Source organism: Saccopteryx leptura, chromosome 2 (genome assembly GCF_036850995.1).
Source record: "Saccopteryx leptura isolate mSacLep1 chromosome 2, mSacLep1_pri_phased_curated, whole genome shotgun sequence".
NCBI classification, from domain to species: Eukaryota; Metazoa; Chordata; class Mammalia; order Chiroptera; family Emballonuridae; genus Saccopteryx; species Saccopteryx leptura.
The window spans coordinates 349,672,842-349,687,994 of NC_089504.1; the positions used below are offsets into that span (position 1 = coordinate 349,672,842).

A 15,153-nucleotide genomic window follows, 5' to 3' on the forward strand; every position below is an offset into this window, starting at 1 on the left:
GGATAGTTAAAGCCCTGGGAACAGATGAAATCTTTTAGCAAGAAGATATTAGAAGGCCCTGGCCAGTTGGCTCAGTGGTAGAGCATCGGCCTGGCGTGCAGGAGTGTCCCGGGTTCGATTCCCGGCCAGGGCACACAGGAGAAGCACCCATCTGCTTCTCCCCCCCTCCCCCTCTCCTTCCTCTCTGTCTCTCTCTTCTCCTCCCACAGCCAAGGCTCCATTGGAGCAAAGATGGCCCGGGCACTGAGGATGGCTCTGTGGCCTCTGCCTCAGACCTAGAATGGCTCTGGATGCAACAGAGCAATGCCCCAGATGGGCAGAGCATCGCCCCCTGGTGGGCATGCCGGGTGGATCCCAGTTGGGCGCATGTGGGAGTCTGTCTGACTGCCTCCCCATTTCCAACTTCAGAAAATACAAAAAAATTTTTAAAAATTTAAAAAAAAAAGAAAAGATATTAGAATAAGAAAGCCCTGGAAAACTCCATTTGGAGGTCTGTAGAGGAGGAGGAGTTGGCAAACTAAAGTCAAAAGGAGTAGCCAGTGGAAGTAAGAAATCCCGCAAGCCAAGTGATAAGAAGGGAAAAGAAACTGCCCTTGAACGCACCAGGCCTCAGGTTTCTCTTTGCTGTGACTAGAGCGGAGACTCCTTGCAGACTAGCCACCAGAGCACCCTTGACGCTCCTTCTCTCACCCTAATATGCTCTGCCCTCTGCTGGCCGTATTGGGTATGATGTACCTTTTCTTGGATTTAGTCTCTTTGGATTGCACCCACCCTAGGTCACTCTGATGGCTTCTCTGGGGACACTCAACACCCTTGCTGATGTCCCAGACAGTATGGTGAAGGGCAGAGGCCAGAAGCAGCTGACCATTTCAACCAGAGACCGGAAGCTTTTGAATTTCATCCTCCAGCACGTGACCTACACCAGTACGGTGTACCAGCACCACAGAGTGGATGTGGGTGAGAACCTGTCCCTGGATGGCAAAATGCCTAGGGAGACGGAAAACACTACCGGGCACTCTCAAAGTCTTCCTTCTCCAAGAATCCTGCCTGCATTTGAGATGCTTGCCTTGCTTCTGTTTCTAACCCTAGACAATTCACTTCCAAATTACTGTACCCAGTACTATCTGCACATTGCCAATGACCCTACAGAAATGACTCGAGAGAAGGACAGGTGAAATATCTGCTCTTCTCTCTGTGAGCACAGATTATTCATACTGTGCACCTGGAAACCTTGTAGTTCTGTTCCCTATTCCCTGTAGTTCTCAAAGCTGAAGACTTCAGCTGCAGTAGAGACGAGAGCCAGTCTCCGCATCCATTTATTGTCCTGGGTATTAGCAGGAAAGGAGGATGTGGCGAACTCGCAGTCCAAAGGATGGTGGCTTTGACTCTTCCTTCCCAGTTGACCCCCTCGACCCCCACCCTAATAATTCCATGAGAACAATTCCGGACATCCTCAGGGCAGCCCAGTTTCTTTCCAGATGAATTCAAGTCAATCTTTCTCTTTTGACAAGCTACACAGAATGCATTCGCAGGCACCAACAATAAGAAATGAAACATGGGACACGTGTCCCATGAACACATATTAAAGAGCAAGTTTTCTCCACCTTCAGGTTTTCAGACATCTCCTTTCACAAAATGACCTGGTGAGATAAAAGAGGGCAAGCACTGCTATCCCGGTTTTGTAGGTGGAGGAGACTGAGGCATTTCAGATAATAAGTGGCAAAGTCAAATGTAATCCAGACCTTCTGACTCCACACCCTCTCCACCTGACCAGAGTCTCTCAAGGACAAGAAATGTGAGTTGAGGAGGCACTCAACAGGTTGCCCCAGGGACACACAGCAAGCCAGGAGCCAGAATGCTGTAAGCTCCATTAGGTCCTTCATCTCATCCCGGCCAGGACATAGTCCGTCAACCTTCACTTCCGCATTGCATGGGTTTCCCTGGGGTGACGTGGAGAGGGACCCAGACACGGTGCTGCCCACCCCTGTCTTATTTCTCCCCCCAGTGACTCTGAAGTCTGACTCCTCAGTAGCCAAGTTTCCAGTGACCATCCGCCATCCTGTCATACCCAAGTTATATGACCCTGGACCAGGTAAGGCCCTTGCCCCTGGGGCTGCATGTTGGTGTCCTATAGAGCTTTGGTGAGATTCAGATCCCTGAGGTGGAGGTTGAGAGCGATAAACAGCTCTGATGTATCCTTGACAGCAAGCTTTGTTTGAAGGAAAACAATTCTAGGATGCACTGCCCTGATATCACTTAATTATATTTAACCTATTATATGGTTGTGCTTATTTTGAAAAAGACCCAATGAATGGAAACATTTTAATAAGTAATAGTAATAAAAAAACAGAATGGCATTGGAGCATGAATAGATTAATCAATGGAATCAAATTGGAATTTCAGATAGACACTTGGAATTTTACCTTGTGACAAAGGTAACTTTTCAAATTAAAGGGTGAAAAGATGGATTACTCAAGAAATCACGTGGGTCTGACCAGGCGGTGGCACAGTGGATAGAGTGTCGGACTGAGATGCAGAGGACCCGGGTTCAAGACCCCGAGGTCACCAGCTTGAGCGCGAGCTCATCCGGTTTGAGCAAAGCTCACCAGCTTGGACTCAAGGTTGCTGGCTTAAGCAAGAGGTTATTCAGTCTGCTGAAGGCCCATGGTCAAGGCACATATGAGAGAGCAATCAATGAACAACTAAGGTGTCACAATGAAAAAAACTGATGATTGATGCTTCTCATCTGTCTCCGTTCCTGTCTGTCTGTCCCTATCTATCCCTCTCTCTGACTCTCTGTCTCTGAAAAAACAAACAAACGTGGACCTGACCAGGTAGTGGCGCAGTGAATAGAGCATTGATGTGGGATGCTGAGGTCCCAGGTTTGAAACCACGAGGTTGCCGGCTTGAACATGGGATCATAGACATATCTTCATGGTTGCTGGCTTGAGCCCAAAGGTCACTGGCTAGAGCAAGAGGTCACTGGCTAGGCTGAAACTGGCTTGGCATGTAGGAGAAGCAATCAATGAACACCTAAGAGTGTTGCAACTATGAGTTGATGCCTCTTATCTCTCTCCCTTCCTGTATGTCTGTCCCTGTCTGTCTCCTCTCTCTCTCTCTCTCTCTCTCTCTCTCAGAAGAAGAAGAAGAAGAAGAAGAAGAAACCACAGGGGATGACTGCATAGCTATGTGGAACGTAAGAAGTTCACTCTATCTCACAGCTCATACCAAGATAGATTTCAAACAGATCAAATATCTATTTTTTTAAGTACTAGAAAAAAAACCCAAAGTTTAAAAATAACATTAGAGTATAAGACCTTTCTCAATATACCACAAAACCCAGAAGCCGCAAAGAAAAGACTAAAAACATAAAATGCATAAAAATTTTAAATTTTTATTTATTTATTTATTTTTTACAGAGACAGAGAGAGAGTCAGAGAGAGGGATAGACAGGGACAGACAGACAGGAACGGAGAGAGATGAGAAGCATTAGTTTTTCATTGCGCATTGCAACACCTTAGTTGTTCATTGATTGCTCTCTCATATGTGCCTTGACCGCGGGCCTTCAGCAGACCGAGCAACCCTCTGCTGGAGCCAGCGACCTTGGGTTCAAGTTGGTGGGCTTTTGCTCAAACCAGATGAGCCCGCGCTCAAGCTGGTGACCTCGGGGTCTTGAACCTGGGTCCTCTACATCCCAGTCTGATGCTCTGTCCACTGTGCCACCGCCTGGTCAGGCAAAATGCATAAAAATTTTAAATGTTTTTATGGCTACTGACTTGTGGTGGCACAGTGGACAGAGCATCAACCTAGAACATTGAGGTTGCTGGATTGAAACACTGAGCTCACCTGGTCAAGGCACATATGGGAGTTGATGCTTCCTGTTCCTCCTCCCTTCCCTTCTCTCTCTCTCTCTCTCTCTCTCTCTCTCTCTCTCTCCTTCTCTCTCTCTCTCTCAAAATGAATAAATAAAATCTAAAAAAAATTAAATGTTTTTATGGCAAAAACCTATTATAAGTAAAGTTAAATAAAAAATAACAAGTTGGGACCTGACCAGGTGATAGCGCAGTGGATAGAGCATTGGGCTGGGATGCAGAGGACCCAGGTTCGAGACCCCGAGGTCACTAGCTTAAGTGCAGGTTCATCTGGTTTGAGCAAAGCTTACCAGCTTGGGCCCAAGGTCGCTGGCTTGAGCAAGGGGTCATTCAGCCTGTTGTAGCCCCAGTCAAGGCACATATGAGAAAGCAGTCAACGAACAACTAAGGTGCCACAACGAAAAACTGATGCTTTTCATCTCTCTCCCTTCCTGTCTGTCTGTCCCTCTCTCTGACTCTCTGTCTCTGTCAAAAAAAAAAAAAAAAAAAAAAAAAAAGAGAGAGAACAAGTTGGGGAAAAATCTCTTCAACCATATTAAAGTCAAAGGTCTAAGTTTACTTAGAGCTCTAAGTTTACTTAGAGCACCTGTGAGTCAGTAAGTAAAGAACACCTAATAAGCCAGTGGAAAATGCACAAATCACAAAAAATTAAATTTGGCAAGACTTTTAGCCATTAAAATATATGCTCAGGATCACACTAAGAAAAGTGCAAGTGAACACTACATTTATATCAAAAAGTGCTTGACAAGGAGTGGGGAAGTCCTGGCTGGTTGACTCAGTGGTAGAGCATTGGACCAGTGTGTGGATGTCCTGGGTTTGATTTCTGGTCAGGGAACACAGATGGCTGCTTCTCCACTCCTCCCTCTTTCCCTTCTCTCTATCTTTTCCCCTTCTGCATTCATGGCTCAGTTGGAGCAAGTTGGCCCCTGCTGCTGAGGATGGCTCCATGGCCTCCACCTCAGACGCTAGAATGGCTCAGGTTGCAGCAGAGCAATGGCTCAGAGGGGCAGAGCATCGCCCCCTGGTGGGCATGCCTGGTGGATCCCAGGCGGGTGCATGTGGGAGTCTGTCTCTCTGCCTCCCTGCTTCTCACTTAAGGAAAAAAAAAAGGAGTGGGAAAACAGACATTCTGTTTTAAAATTATTTAGAATTAATTTAATGGGGTGATATTGGCCTATAGGAACACACAGGTTTCAGGTATACCTCTCTATAGCATTTGAACTATTCATTATGTTGTGTGCCCATCACTCAAAGTTAAATCATTTTTCATCACCATATATCTGGCTCTCTTTAGTGCCTTCCCTTCCACCCTCTCCCTCTGGGAATCACTTCACTTTTGTTTATATCCATGGGTCTCAGTTTCATATTCTACCTATGTGTGAAATCATATAGTTGTTAGCTTTTCCTGATTTACTTATTATGCTTATCATAATGTTCTCTAGGTCCATCTGTGTTGTTACAAATGACAATATTTTATGATTTCTTATAGCTAAATAGTATTCCATTGTATATATGTACCACAATTTCTTTATACAGTCCTCTATCGAGGGACACTTTGATTGTCTCCATGTCTTGGCCACTGTGAATAATGCTGTGATGGACATGGGGGTGCATGTGTCTTTGCATATAGATGTTTTCAAGTTCTCCAGGTAGATACCCAGTAGAGGGATTGCTGGGTCAATTTTTTTAATTTTTCAAGGAACCGCCATACCATCTTCCATAATGGCTGTACCAGTTTACATTCCCACCAGCAGTGAGTGAGGGTTCCTTTTCCTCCACAACCTCTCCAACACTTGGAAAACAGCCATTCTTGTTTGTTTGTTTGTTTGTTTTACAGTGAGTCAGAGAGAGGGATAGACAGGGACAGACAGACAGGAACGGAGAGAGATGAGAAGCATCAATCATTAGTTTTTCATTGCGCGTTGCAACACCTTAGTTGTTCATTGATTGCTTTCTCATATGTGCCTTGACCGCAGGCCTTCAGCAGACTGAGTAGCCCCTTGCTGGAGCCAGCAACCTTGGGTTCAAGCTGGTGGGCTTTTGGTCAAACCAGATGAGCCTGCGCTCAAGCTGGCGACTTCGGGGTCTCGAACCTGGGTCCCGGTCCAATGCTCCATCCACTGCACCACCGCCTGGGCAGGCGAAAACAGCTATTCTTATAAACTGCTGGTGGGAATGTAAGTGGGCACATTTCTGGAGGCAATTGGCAATATCTGTCAACATTTTAAAGGTGTATACTGTTTGGGCCAGAAATTCCATGTCTAAAAATGATCCTACAGGCCCTGGCCGGTTGGCTCAGCGGTAGAGCGTCAGCCTGGCGTGCGGGGGACCCTGGTTCGATTCCCGGCCAAGGCACATGGGAGAAGCGCCCATTTGCTTCTCCACCCCCCCTTCCTTCCTCTCTGTCTCTCTCTTCCCCTCCCACAGCCAAGGCTCCATTGGAGCAAAGATGGCCCGGGCGCTGGGGATGGCTCCTTGGCCTCTGCCCCAGGCGCTAGAGTGGCTCTGGTCGCGGCAGAGCGACGCCCCAGAGGGGCAGAGCATCGCCCCCTGGTGGGCAGAGCATTGCCCGTGGTGGGCGTGCCGGGTGGATCCCGGTCGGGCGCATGCGGGAGTCTGTCTGACTGTCTCTCCCTGTTTCCAGCTTCAGAAAAATTAAAAAAAAAAAAATTGATCCTACATACATCACAATATTACATCCTTGTGAAATAATATTGGTTTGAGATTATTTATTAAAACATTGTTTGCAATGACAAAAACCTTAAAACAGGGATGCACTGGTTAACACAAGAGTGGTCCAACTGTATAGTAAATTGCCTGATAGTGGCATTCAGAAGAAAGGAAGAGGGAAGCAGGAGGGTTAGGGTTTTGTTTGTTTGTTTGTTTATAAGTGAGAGGAGGGGAGATAGTGAGACAGACTACCACAGGCACCCCCACCATGATGCACCCAGCAACCCCCATTTGGAGCCGATGCTCAAAACACCCGAGCTATCTTCAGTGCCTGAGGTTGATGCACTGGAACAACTGAGCTACCCTCAGTGCCTAGGGCTGACTCTTGAACCAATCAAGCTACTGGCTACAGAAGGGGCAGAAAGAGAGAGAGAGGGGGGAGAGGAAGGGTACAAAAAGCAGATGGTTGCTTCTCCTGTGTGCCCTGGCCGGGAATTGAACCCAAGATGTCCATATGCTGGCTCTATCCACTGAGCCAACCATCCAGGGCTAGAAGAGTTAGGGTTTTTAAATTATACCAAATGCTTTCCAAGAGGTAATCAAGGTACAGAAGAGAGTGATGAGTAAGCTATCACTTATGTAAAAGAAAAAAAAGGAGGGGGAGAATATACTTCCATAGTTGCTTATTATAAAAAAATAAACAAGAAATTGGTAATAATATCGGTTGCTTCCTGGCAGGAAACCAAGTAGTTGGGACAGGAGTGGGAAAAAGTATTGTCATGGTGTTACTTTCTATATATTTAGAATTTTGAACCACTTGGCATTTAAAAAAATATATATATTACCACATGACTGGGTAGCTCAGTTGGTTAGAGAATTGTCCCGAAGCACAGAGGTTGCTGGTTTGATCCTCATCGGGACACATGCAGAAGCAGCTTGCTATTCCTGCCTTTTTTTCTCACTTCCTCTCTCACTGAAATCAATATATTACCTGCATATTCGAAATATAATCTATTCTATCCAAATAATTCTACTCAAAATCTAAATTAAATTATTTAAAATAGCAATAAATGTCATGGACAACAATTTAAATACTTGTTTAACATAGCTATCTATCTCAAAAATAAATGAAATAAGCACAAGAAAATTCATAAAAAAATAATTTGGGTATTTTGTTTAAAGATAAAGTGTTACAGTCCCAATGGAAATCTCCACAATCATTTCCCCTCCCTGCCTTCAGCAACCACAGTCACATGTATCTTTCTTTTCCCTGCTTTTGTACGTTTAATGTGTAGGTTCCCATTCTTATACACAAACACACACACACAATGCATACAGTGTGGCTCTATGCATTTTTGAACTTTTCATAAAAGTTATCACACTGTATGGTATGAAGTTCTAGATCCTGACCTTTCATCAGCCCATGACTTGTCTTTCGATTTTGCTTCTGGGATCTTTTGTTATATGAAAGTTTTATCTTTTAGTATAGTAAAATTAATTCATTTTTTCTTTCTAGTTTTTACTTTTTGTGCATTGTTTAAAAAAACTCTTCTCGCCTGATCAGGCGGTGGTGCAGTGGAAGAGCGTCAGACTGGGATGCGGAAGACCCAGGTTCGACCACGAGGTCGTCAGCTTAAGTGCGGGCTCATCTGGTTTGAGCAAAAGCTCACCGGCTTGAGCCCAAGGTCGCTGGCTCAAGCAAGGGGTTACTCGGTCTGCTGAAGGCCCGCAGTAAAGGCACATATGGGAAAGCAATCAATGAACAACTAAGTATTGTTGTGAGTCGGGGGCGCAGAGAGAGAGATCAGCAGACGAAATCATCAAGGACTAGCAAAAGACCACCGCTCGCTCAGGCAAATGGCCCCAAGTTCGCGCTGTGTCCTAATTTTATTCACAAGACTTCAAAAAGCTTGTTTACTGAGAAATTGGCATAAGTAACTTTTACTTAAAGTGTAACTTTTACTTAAAGATACATGGAGTGCACCTGCAAGATAGCTTAGTAACAACATAATATTGAAGGCATTAATTGCTATTGCTTCTATGGATCCCATAACATTCCTCTCCTTATCTTAAGGGATAACCTTGGAAAGTACAGAAATCTTTTTTTTTAAATATTATTTTTATTAATTTTAATGCAGTGACATTGATAAATCAGGGTACATATGTTCCGAGAAAACATCTCCAGATTATTTTGACTTTTGATTATGCTGCATACCCCTCACTCAAAGTCAAATCGTCCTCCGTCACCTTCTATCTGGTTTTCTTTGTGCCCCTACCCTCCCCCCACCCCCTCCCTCTCCTTCCTCACCCCTAGTACAGAAATCTTATGAAAATGTTTTACTGAGAAAAGCCCAGCAACTGCCTTCAGTCACATAGACCTATTTCAGTGACCTGCCTTCAAGTCACAAAACAATTCTCTTGGCAAAACATTCTTTTCTTGTTGGCTGTGTTCCCATCCAAGGTCATGCAATGGATTATTCCACTACATTTCCCCCTTTTTGTTTATGCTGAATGTTATGAAGCACCACAGAAAACACAGCCTCCTGTCATTCATCCCTTATTTCTCTTGCTTTGATTTGTTGACAGACTACATATAAAATAAAACATAGAATTAATATTATTATAAGAAGTCCTACAGTGGATCCCCAAAATTCTTTAATATATTCAATAGGATTTAACTGCGATAAATTATCCATTAATCCCTTCAATATAGGTTGACATGTTAGAATTTCTAATTTTCTTTGAAAAGCTTCATGAATATGTCTTTGTAATTTAATAATTTTTTTAGTTACATTATCATGATTTAACAAATGCTTTTTAACATTTTCCTAATGGAAATAAGTACGATTTTAAGAAATAAGGGTAACACAAAAAGTAGTTACATTCTAATCACATCTTAGCTTAATTTGTCTTTGCAGGCTAACAATTTGATCTCAACACAATCATAGTCTGTTCTAAATCATTAACTTTAGTATTAATGTTACTATTTATATGTTATTGAGAAGTCCACAGTCGTTCAGAATCTTCATGCCATTTTTGCACAAAGTCCACAGTCTGAATACTTTGATGTAATCCAACTCCAGATATAGCAGCCACGGTGGTTACAGCTGTTAGTCCTATAATGATGGCGATGATCAGTCCAACCAGTCTCTTGGTTCGCTTCAAGGACTTAATAAGATGTTGTAACAGCATCATGGAAGGGGAACCCTGCCACATCCGATGCATCTGTACTGGAATCTAGACTCCTGTTCAGGTTCTTAAAATGTAAAGACTTTGACTATTTTATTAAAAAGAATACAAGAGTTAATACATGTATAAAAAGCACACTTATTGCAAGTTATTGAATAATTTTCAGCTGTTTATTTGGTTTCACCTATAACAAATATATAAAGCAATCTAACATAAGCAGATATGAAATGTGTTTCATTCTTCTTAAAGATTAACATAATATGATTAGAAGGATAATTTTTCTAGATTTTTCCTTTCTACACTGACATATGTTTAAGTGCCATGGCTACTTTCCACAAATGATATTGTATAGGACCAAATTTTATATGAGGAGCTTGAGGTGATATCCCTTCTCTATGCTATATGATAGTATGATTACTTTGATCACCAGCTGTAATTAAACCATTGTTCTTATGATACCTTAAATCAGCACCCTGCCCTTTAACTTGGGCAGAGCTATGAGGGTTTTAATTTATGACGTTTTATGTACAGATGTATTACTTTTAAATCTGTATTCTTGTAACAAACATTTTTTTCCTCCTCCTTTACTGTTATTTTTGACAATAGAGAGCCAAGCTTGAGCTTTTATTTTTAAACAATGTGACTCATGTCTTATACATATAGGTAATTCCTCAATTCCTGTTGTATGATTTTCTAAGTTTACGCCTTCTTTCGAAGGTGCTAAGGGACTTCTGTCATTAAAAGGTCCTAGAAGCCAATTAGAGTCATTAACAAAAATAGGAAATGCACTATTTTCCTAATGAATAGCTCTACTTAATGGAGGATTAGGAACATATGCCTAATAACTAAAATTTTCAGCTCTACTTACCGGAATTGTTACCAAGGCAATCATTGCTAAAAACAGGTTAGTAGCATTTTTTTTTCTAGTAGCTTGTAGCATATTTTTACCATTAAAGATCAGCTTTTTAAGTTGAACCCAACTTGGTATTTTAGTCTTTTCAATTACCAAGCAGTAGCACCTGTAAGATTCTTCTTTTGAAATTCATTTCTTCCATCTCAGCAATGGGTGAATATGGAAAGAATCTATTGTTCTTATTCATGTTGTTAGTTTAATTCTGCGAGCAGGACACCAAAGGACTTCACCGGATTCTGCAATGACACAAGCAAACCCTCTTCCCCAATGTTGCACTACACTAGGCACCTATTGATTCAACTCACTTTTATAATGTATAGGTTGATTAATCTTAGAACTGTTACTTTTCGTCTAATATCTGCAGCAGTCAAATTATCTTCTCCTGTATTTAAGAAATTTAAAGTAAATAAAGCTTTGTGTAACATAATTCTAGGGAATAATCTCCTTTCTTCTCCCCCCTTTTGTTTAAGTATCATATTTTTCAGAGTGCAATTACTGCGTTCAGTAATTGCTTGTTCTTGTGGATTATATGGAATTCTAGTAGTATGTTTAATATTCTGAAATGCTAAGAATTGTTGAAATTTAGTAGATGTATAGGCAGTTCTATTGTCAGTTTTAATTGCTTTAGGAATGCCTATAACATTAAAAGTTTCAATAAGATGTTGAATGACACAATTAGCCTTTTCTCTAGGCAAAGGTGTGGCCTATCGAAAGGAAGAATAAATATTAATAAAACTGTACATAAGATAGTTTTTTTAAAAGAAGAAATATGAGTAATATCTATTTGCTACAGGTTATTACTGTGTTGTCCTCTAGGATTCATTCCTCTGAGTAATGGAGGAGCATTTATAATACTATACTGAGGACAGTTTCTAACAATATTCCAAGCTTCTCACCAGGTTATTTAAAATTTTTGCATTAAATCTTTTTTATTTGTATGAGTCTTTGTATAAAACTTAGTAGCTATTTTTATTGATCTAATGAGTAATTGATCAACTTCATTATCTGTAGTAGACATAGGTCCTGGTAAAGCTGTATGAGAACAAATGTGAGTTATATAGATAGGCAAATTTCATTCCTACAATAAAAGTTGTAACTCTTGAAACAATTTGTGCAATCTAAAACTATTATTTGAAATATAAACAGTTTCTATAAGTTTAATTGTATGTTCTACATATTGTGAATCAGTAACAATGTTAATAGGACAGGATGTTTGAATTTTGTCTTTAACTACAATCAAACTACACTGATTTAAGGTTTCAGAAGCATTTTTAAGGATGACTGAAAGTTCAGCATTATTTTTATAAGCTATTAATATGTCATTTATATAATGGATTATTAAAGATTGAGGATATTTTTAACGAATTTTTTCTAAAGGTTGATTTACATAATGTTGATACAGTGACTGACTATTCAATATTGCTTATTTAAGTAATATAAACTTAGTAAGAATAGTTAGTTATGCTTATTGTTATAGATACAACAGCTAGCATTGCTAAAAACAGAGTCAAAGATGTTTTTTGAAGTCTTAATCTTAATTTAAAAAATTTTTGCCTCCTAGGTAAGTTTATTTAATTGTCAAATTTCCCTTTTTTCTATTTCCAACTTATGCCGAGGCTTCAATTTTCTGGAAGGTATCTACTAGTCCCATATCTGTGGAAATAAGAGCAAATCCTCACCCCTACATTTTGTCTACATTGCTGTTGTAAATTAGAAAACTGTCCATTTAAAAAGTTCATCTTGTGTAATATTAATAAGAAGGTTAGCATTAGCATTTTGATTAGCTGGAATACAAGCTTGATTTTCCTAAGTTATAAATTGTAACTCTTTTGCTTTTGAAAGAACAGTCCAAGCTAACATTTCTAAATTTTTTGAAATAAAACATTCAGAGTCCATGAAGGAGGATAGCAGTTCCTGCGTATAAAGACAGTTAGTTTTATACTGGGAGCAAGCCATTTTTAACTCTTTAAGAGCTTTGACTGAAATTTGGTCATAGTGAGTATAAAAAACTCCTTGTCAGAAAGTTTAGACTGTAATTTAAAAAGTTGCTGTTTTAATTATTTATAAGATAAATGTTTTTCTTTATCAGAGGCCAAATGACCCTTGTTATTTTCCTATTGTAAAAGAAATTTTAGAGCTTTGTTAGGGACTTCTCCTAAGCCATGCAGCTTAGTGACTACTGCCTAAGTGGGCTAAAAAGAAAACTAATGTTGCTTAGTAATAAGAGATGCATCAGCTTCTATATCTAAAAGTCTTTTGTATTGTTAAGTCTATTATAGGGCATCAGAGGAACTAAATTCCCACTTTCCTCAGTGCCTCCTTTTTCAGGATGTTGCCTTACAAGCAGCCAACTGTCTGAAGCAGCTTGAGATAAATTCTTAAAATGACTTAATTTTATTTAATTCCTTAGTTTTACAAATTTGAGCATATTTTACACATAAACAAGACAATTTTCAATACAGAAACACAAGTATAACATATAACTTTAATTAATCCTAATACTTGAATTCTTATTTGATTTCAAACTTTGAATATACCTTACAATGTATTAACCAAATTAGCAAGTCTTAAGGATCCATATTCTATTCAATTTAAATTTAAATGAGCGCTCCTTATAATTTCTCATTTTAAAGCAAAAAATATATGGATGAAACTATTTTTTCAATATAAAAGTCGGCATTTTTAATCTTTGTATGTAAACACAATTCAGGCCTTAAAAATCACATTTTAGACAACATCAAACAAAAACTAAACAGAAATTAGAATTAGACAAACCAGACCAGACAAACCAAAGAGAAACCCAGGATTTCAGAGCACAGTCAGACTAGAAAGATGCCTGCCTGATTTTAATCAGGGCATTTTCTGACAGAGGGACTGACGATGGATGAGACTGAACAAAATTTCCCCAAGAAAATTCTTTTGGCAGCTGTTGGGATATTTTCTATAGTCAGATCCAACACATGTCCCCTGCCTCAGTTTCCAGGCAAAGATTAAGAAAGAAACAAAGTGATAGCTCAGAGGATTGTAGCTTAAACATCAAAGAAAATTAGTATTTATTTATTTTATTATTACAAAGACTAGAGAATTTTAAGGACTTCATGATTCTTCTATATATCCTAATTCTAATTGAGTTTGTATCGACTGATGTAAAGCTGCAAGCTTTTCTTCCTTGTCTTCATCTCCAGTGATTTGCATCCAGGCTTTAAGACAAGTGATCTAATCTGGGCTATAACAGCATCAGTATAACCAGTTTGTTGTCCCACAGCTGTATAAGTGCCAACGCCGATGAGCATTTCAAAAGTAACTCCGGGGGGGATTATTTCTGGCGTTCATGCGAGATATTCGAAAAGCTTCCTCTCTCCACCAAGATTTTAATTGTAAATATTGTCCTGGTTCCAAAACCGTACTAGCAAGTAAATCCCAATCCAAAGGAATGATTAAATGATTATTACAATAGGAAGAGATCAGACCTTGAACATATGAGGACTGAGGTCCATACGTAGCAAAAGATTGTTTGACTAGCTTTAAGAAAGTAAATTCAAATTGGTCAAATTGGATATTATGCCCTCCCCCAGGATCTGGAGCATTAAGAGGAAAAGGCTGTTGAATAATTGAAAAAATAGATGCAGAAAAGTTACTAGAATTAGATTCTAAATCATCATGACGCACAAGTACCTGTTGCATTTCAGAGATTTCAGGGAATTGAAAAATCCTTCCCCTGCCAGTACCAATTAATTTTTTACCTTGAATTGGAGGAGCCATAGGCTCACATATATCTTGCTTTTGAACAGGATAAGCAGTAGACTGATTTCCATTCTCCTGTTGTTCCAGTGTAAATTGTAGTTTACTCAGTAAATGTTTTAGACAGGCAACATCATCCATAGGGGCTCCCTCATTTTTTAAGAAAGGGATGAAAGACTGGATGGCTGAATTTTATTAACATTATCAGTAACTTCAGAAGCAGAGACAGTATTGTCCAAGTCATTATTCTGTTCATTCTGTGCTGAATCAAATTCTTCAGGCTCATTAAAAATAACCTCACTCAAGTCTTTAACAGAATCTCCATCTGATTGCAAAGGTCCAAGGGCTGTAGCAATAAGATTATAAGCAGCCCACATTTCAGCATCAAGTGGATCTCCGTGCTGATGAACACAGCGTAAAGATTTTCCTACTTGTTGCCAAACATTCAAATTCAATTGATTACAGTGTTCAGGAGTATAACAATAACAATCTTTCTGAATAGCATTTAAAAGACGTAACAAAACCTTGTCTTTTATCTGAATCCCAGACCCTTTTAAAAGGGATTTTAAAACTTGTACATAATTGTCCCGTAATGAACGGGAATTTCCCATAACTTTGCTAGTTACCTGAAAGTTTCGCGTACACAGCGCGTCCAACTTACCCTTTTGGGGTTCCATCTGTTCCCAATCTCTTCTTAAGGCCCCACGGTAGGCGCCAAATGTTGTTGTGAGTCGGGGGCGCAGAGAGAGAGAGATCAGCAGAAGAAAT

General features: G+C 40.1%; 1 protein-coding gene across 3 annotated transcripts in view; it reads left to right on the forward strand.

Annotated features, from left to right (window-relative positions):
• B4GALNT2 (beta-1,4-N-acetyl-galactosaminyltransferase 2 (SID blood group)) overlaps positions 1-15,153 on the forward strand; it is a 48,745-nt gene that overhangs the window by 19,430 nt on the left and 14,162 nt on the right. For all 3 annotated transcript variants that reach the window (XM_066364473.1, XM_066364474.1, XM_066364475.1), the window contains exons 6-7: positions 777-957; positions 2,006-2,092. In XM_066364473.1, the coding sequence (XP_066220570.1) occupies positions 777-957; positions 2,006-2,092 (268 nt within the window). The remainder of the gene's footprint in view (positions 1-776; positions 958-2,005; positions 2,093-15,153) is intronic.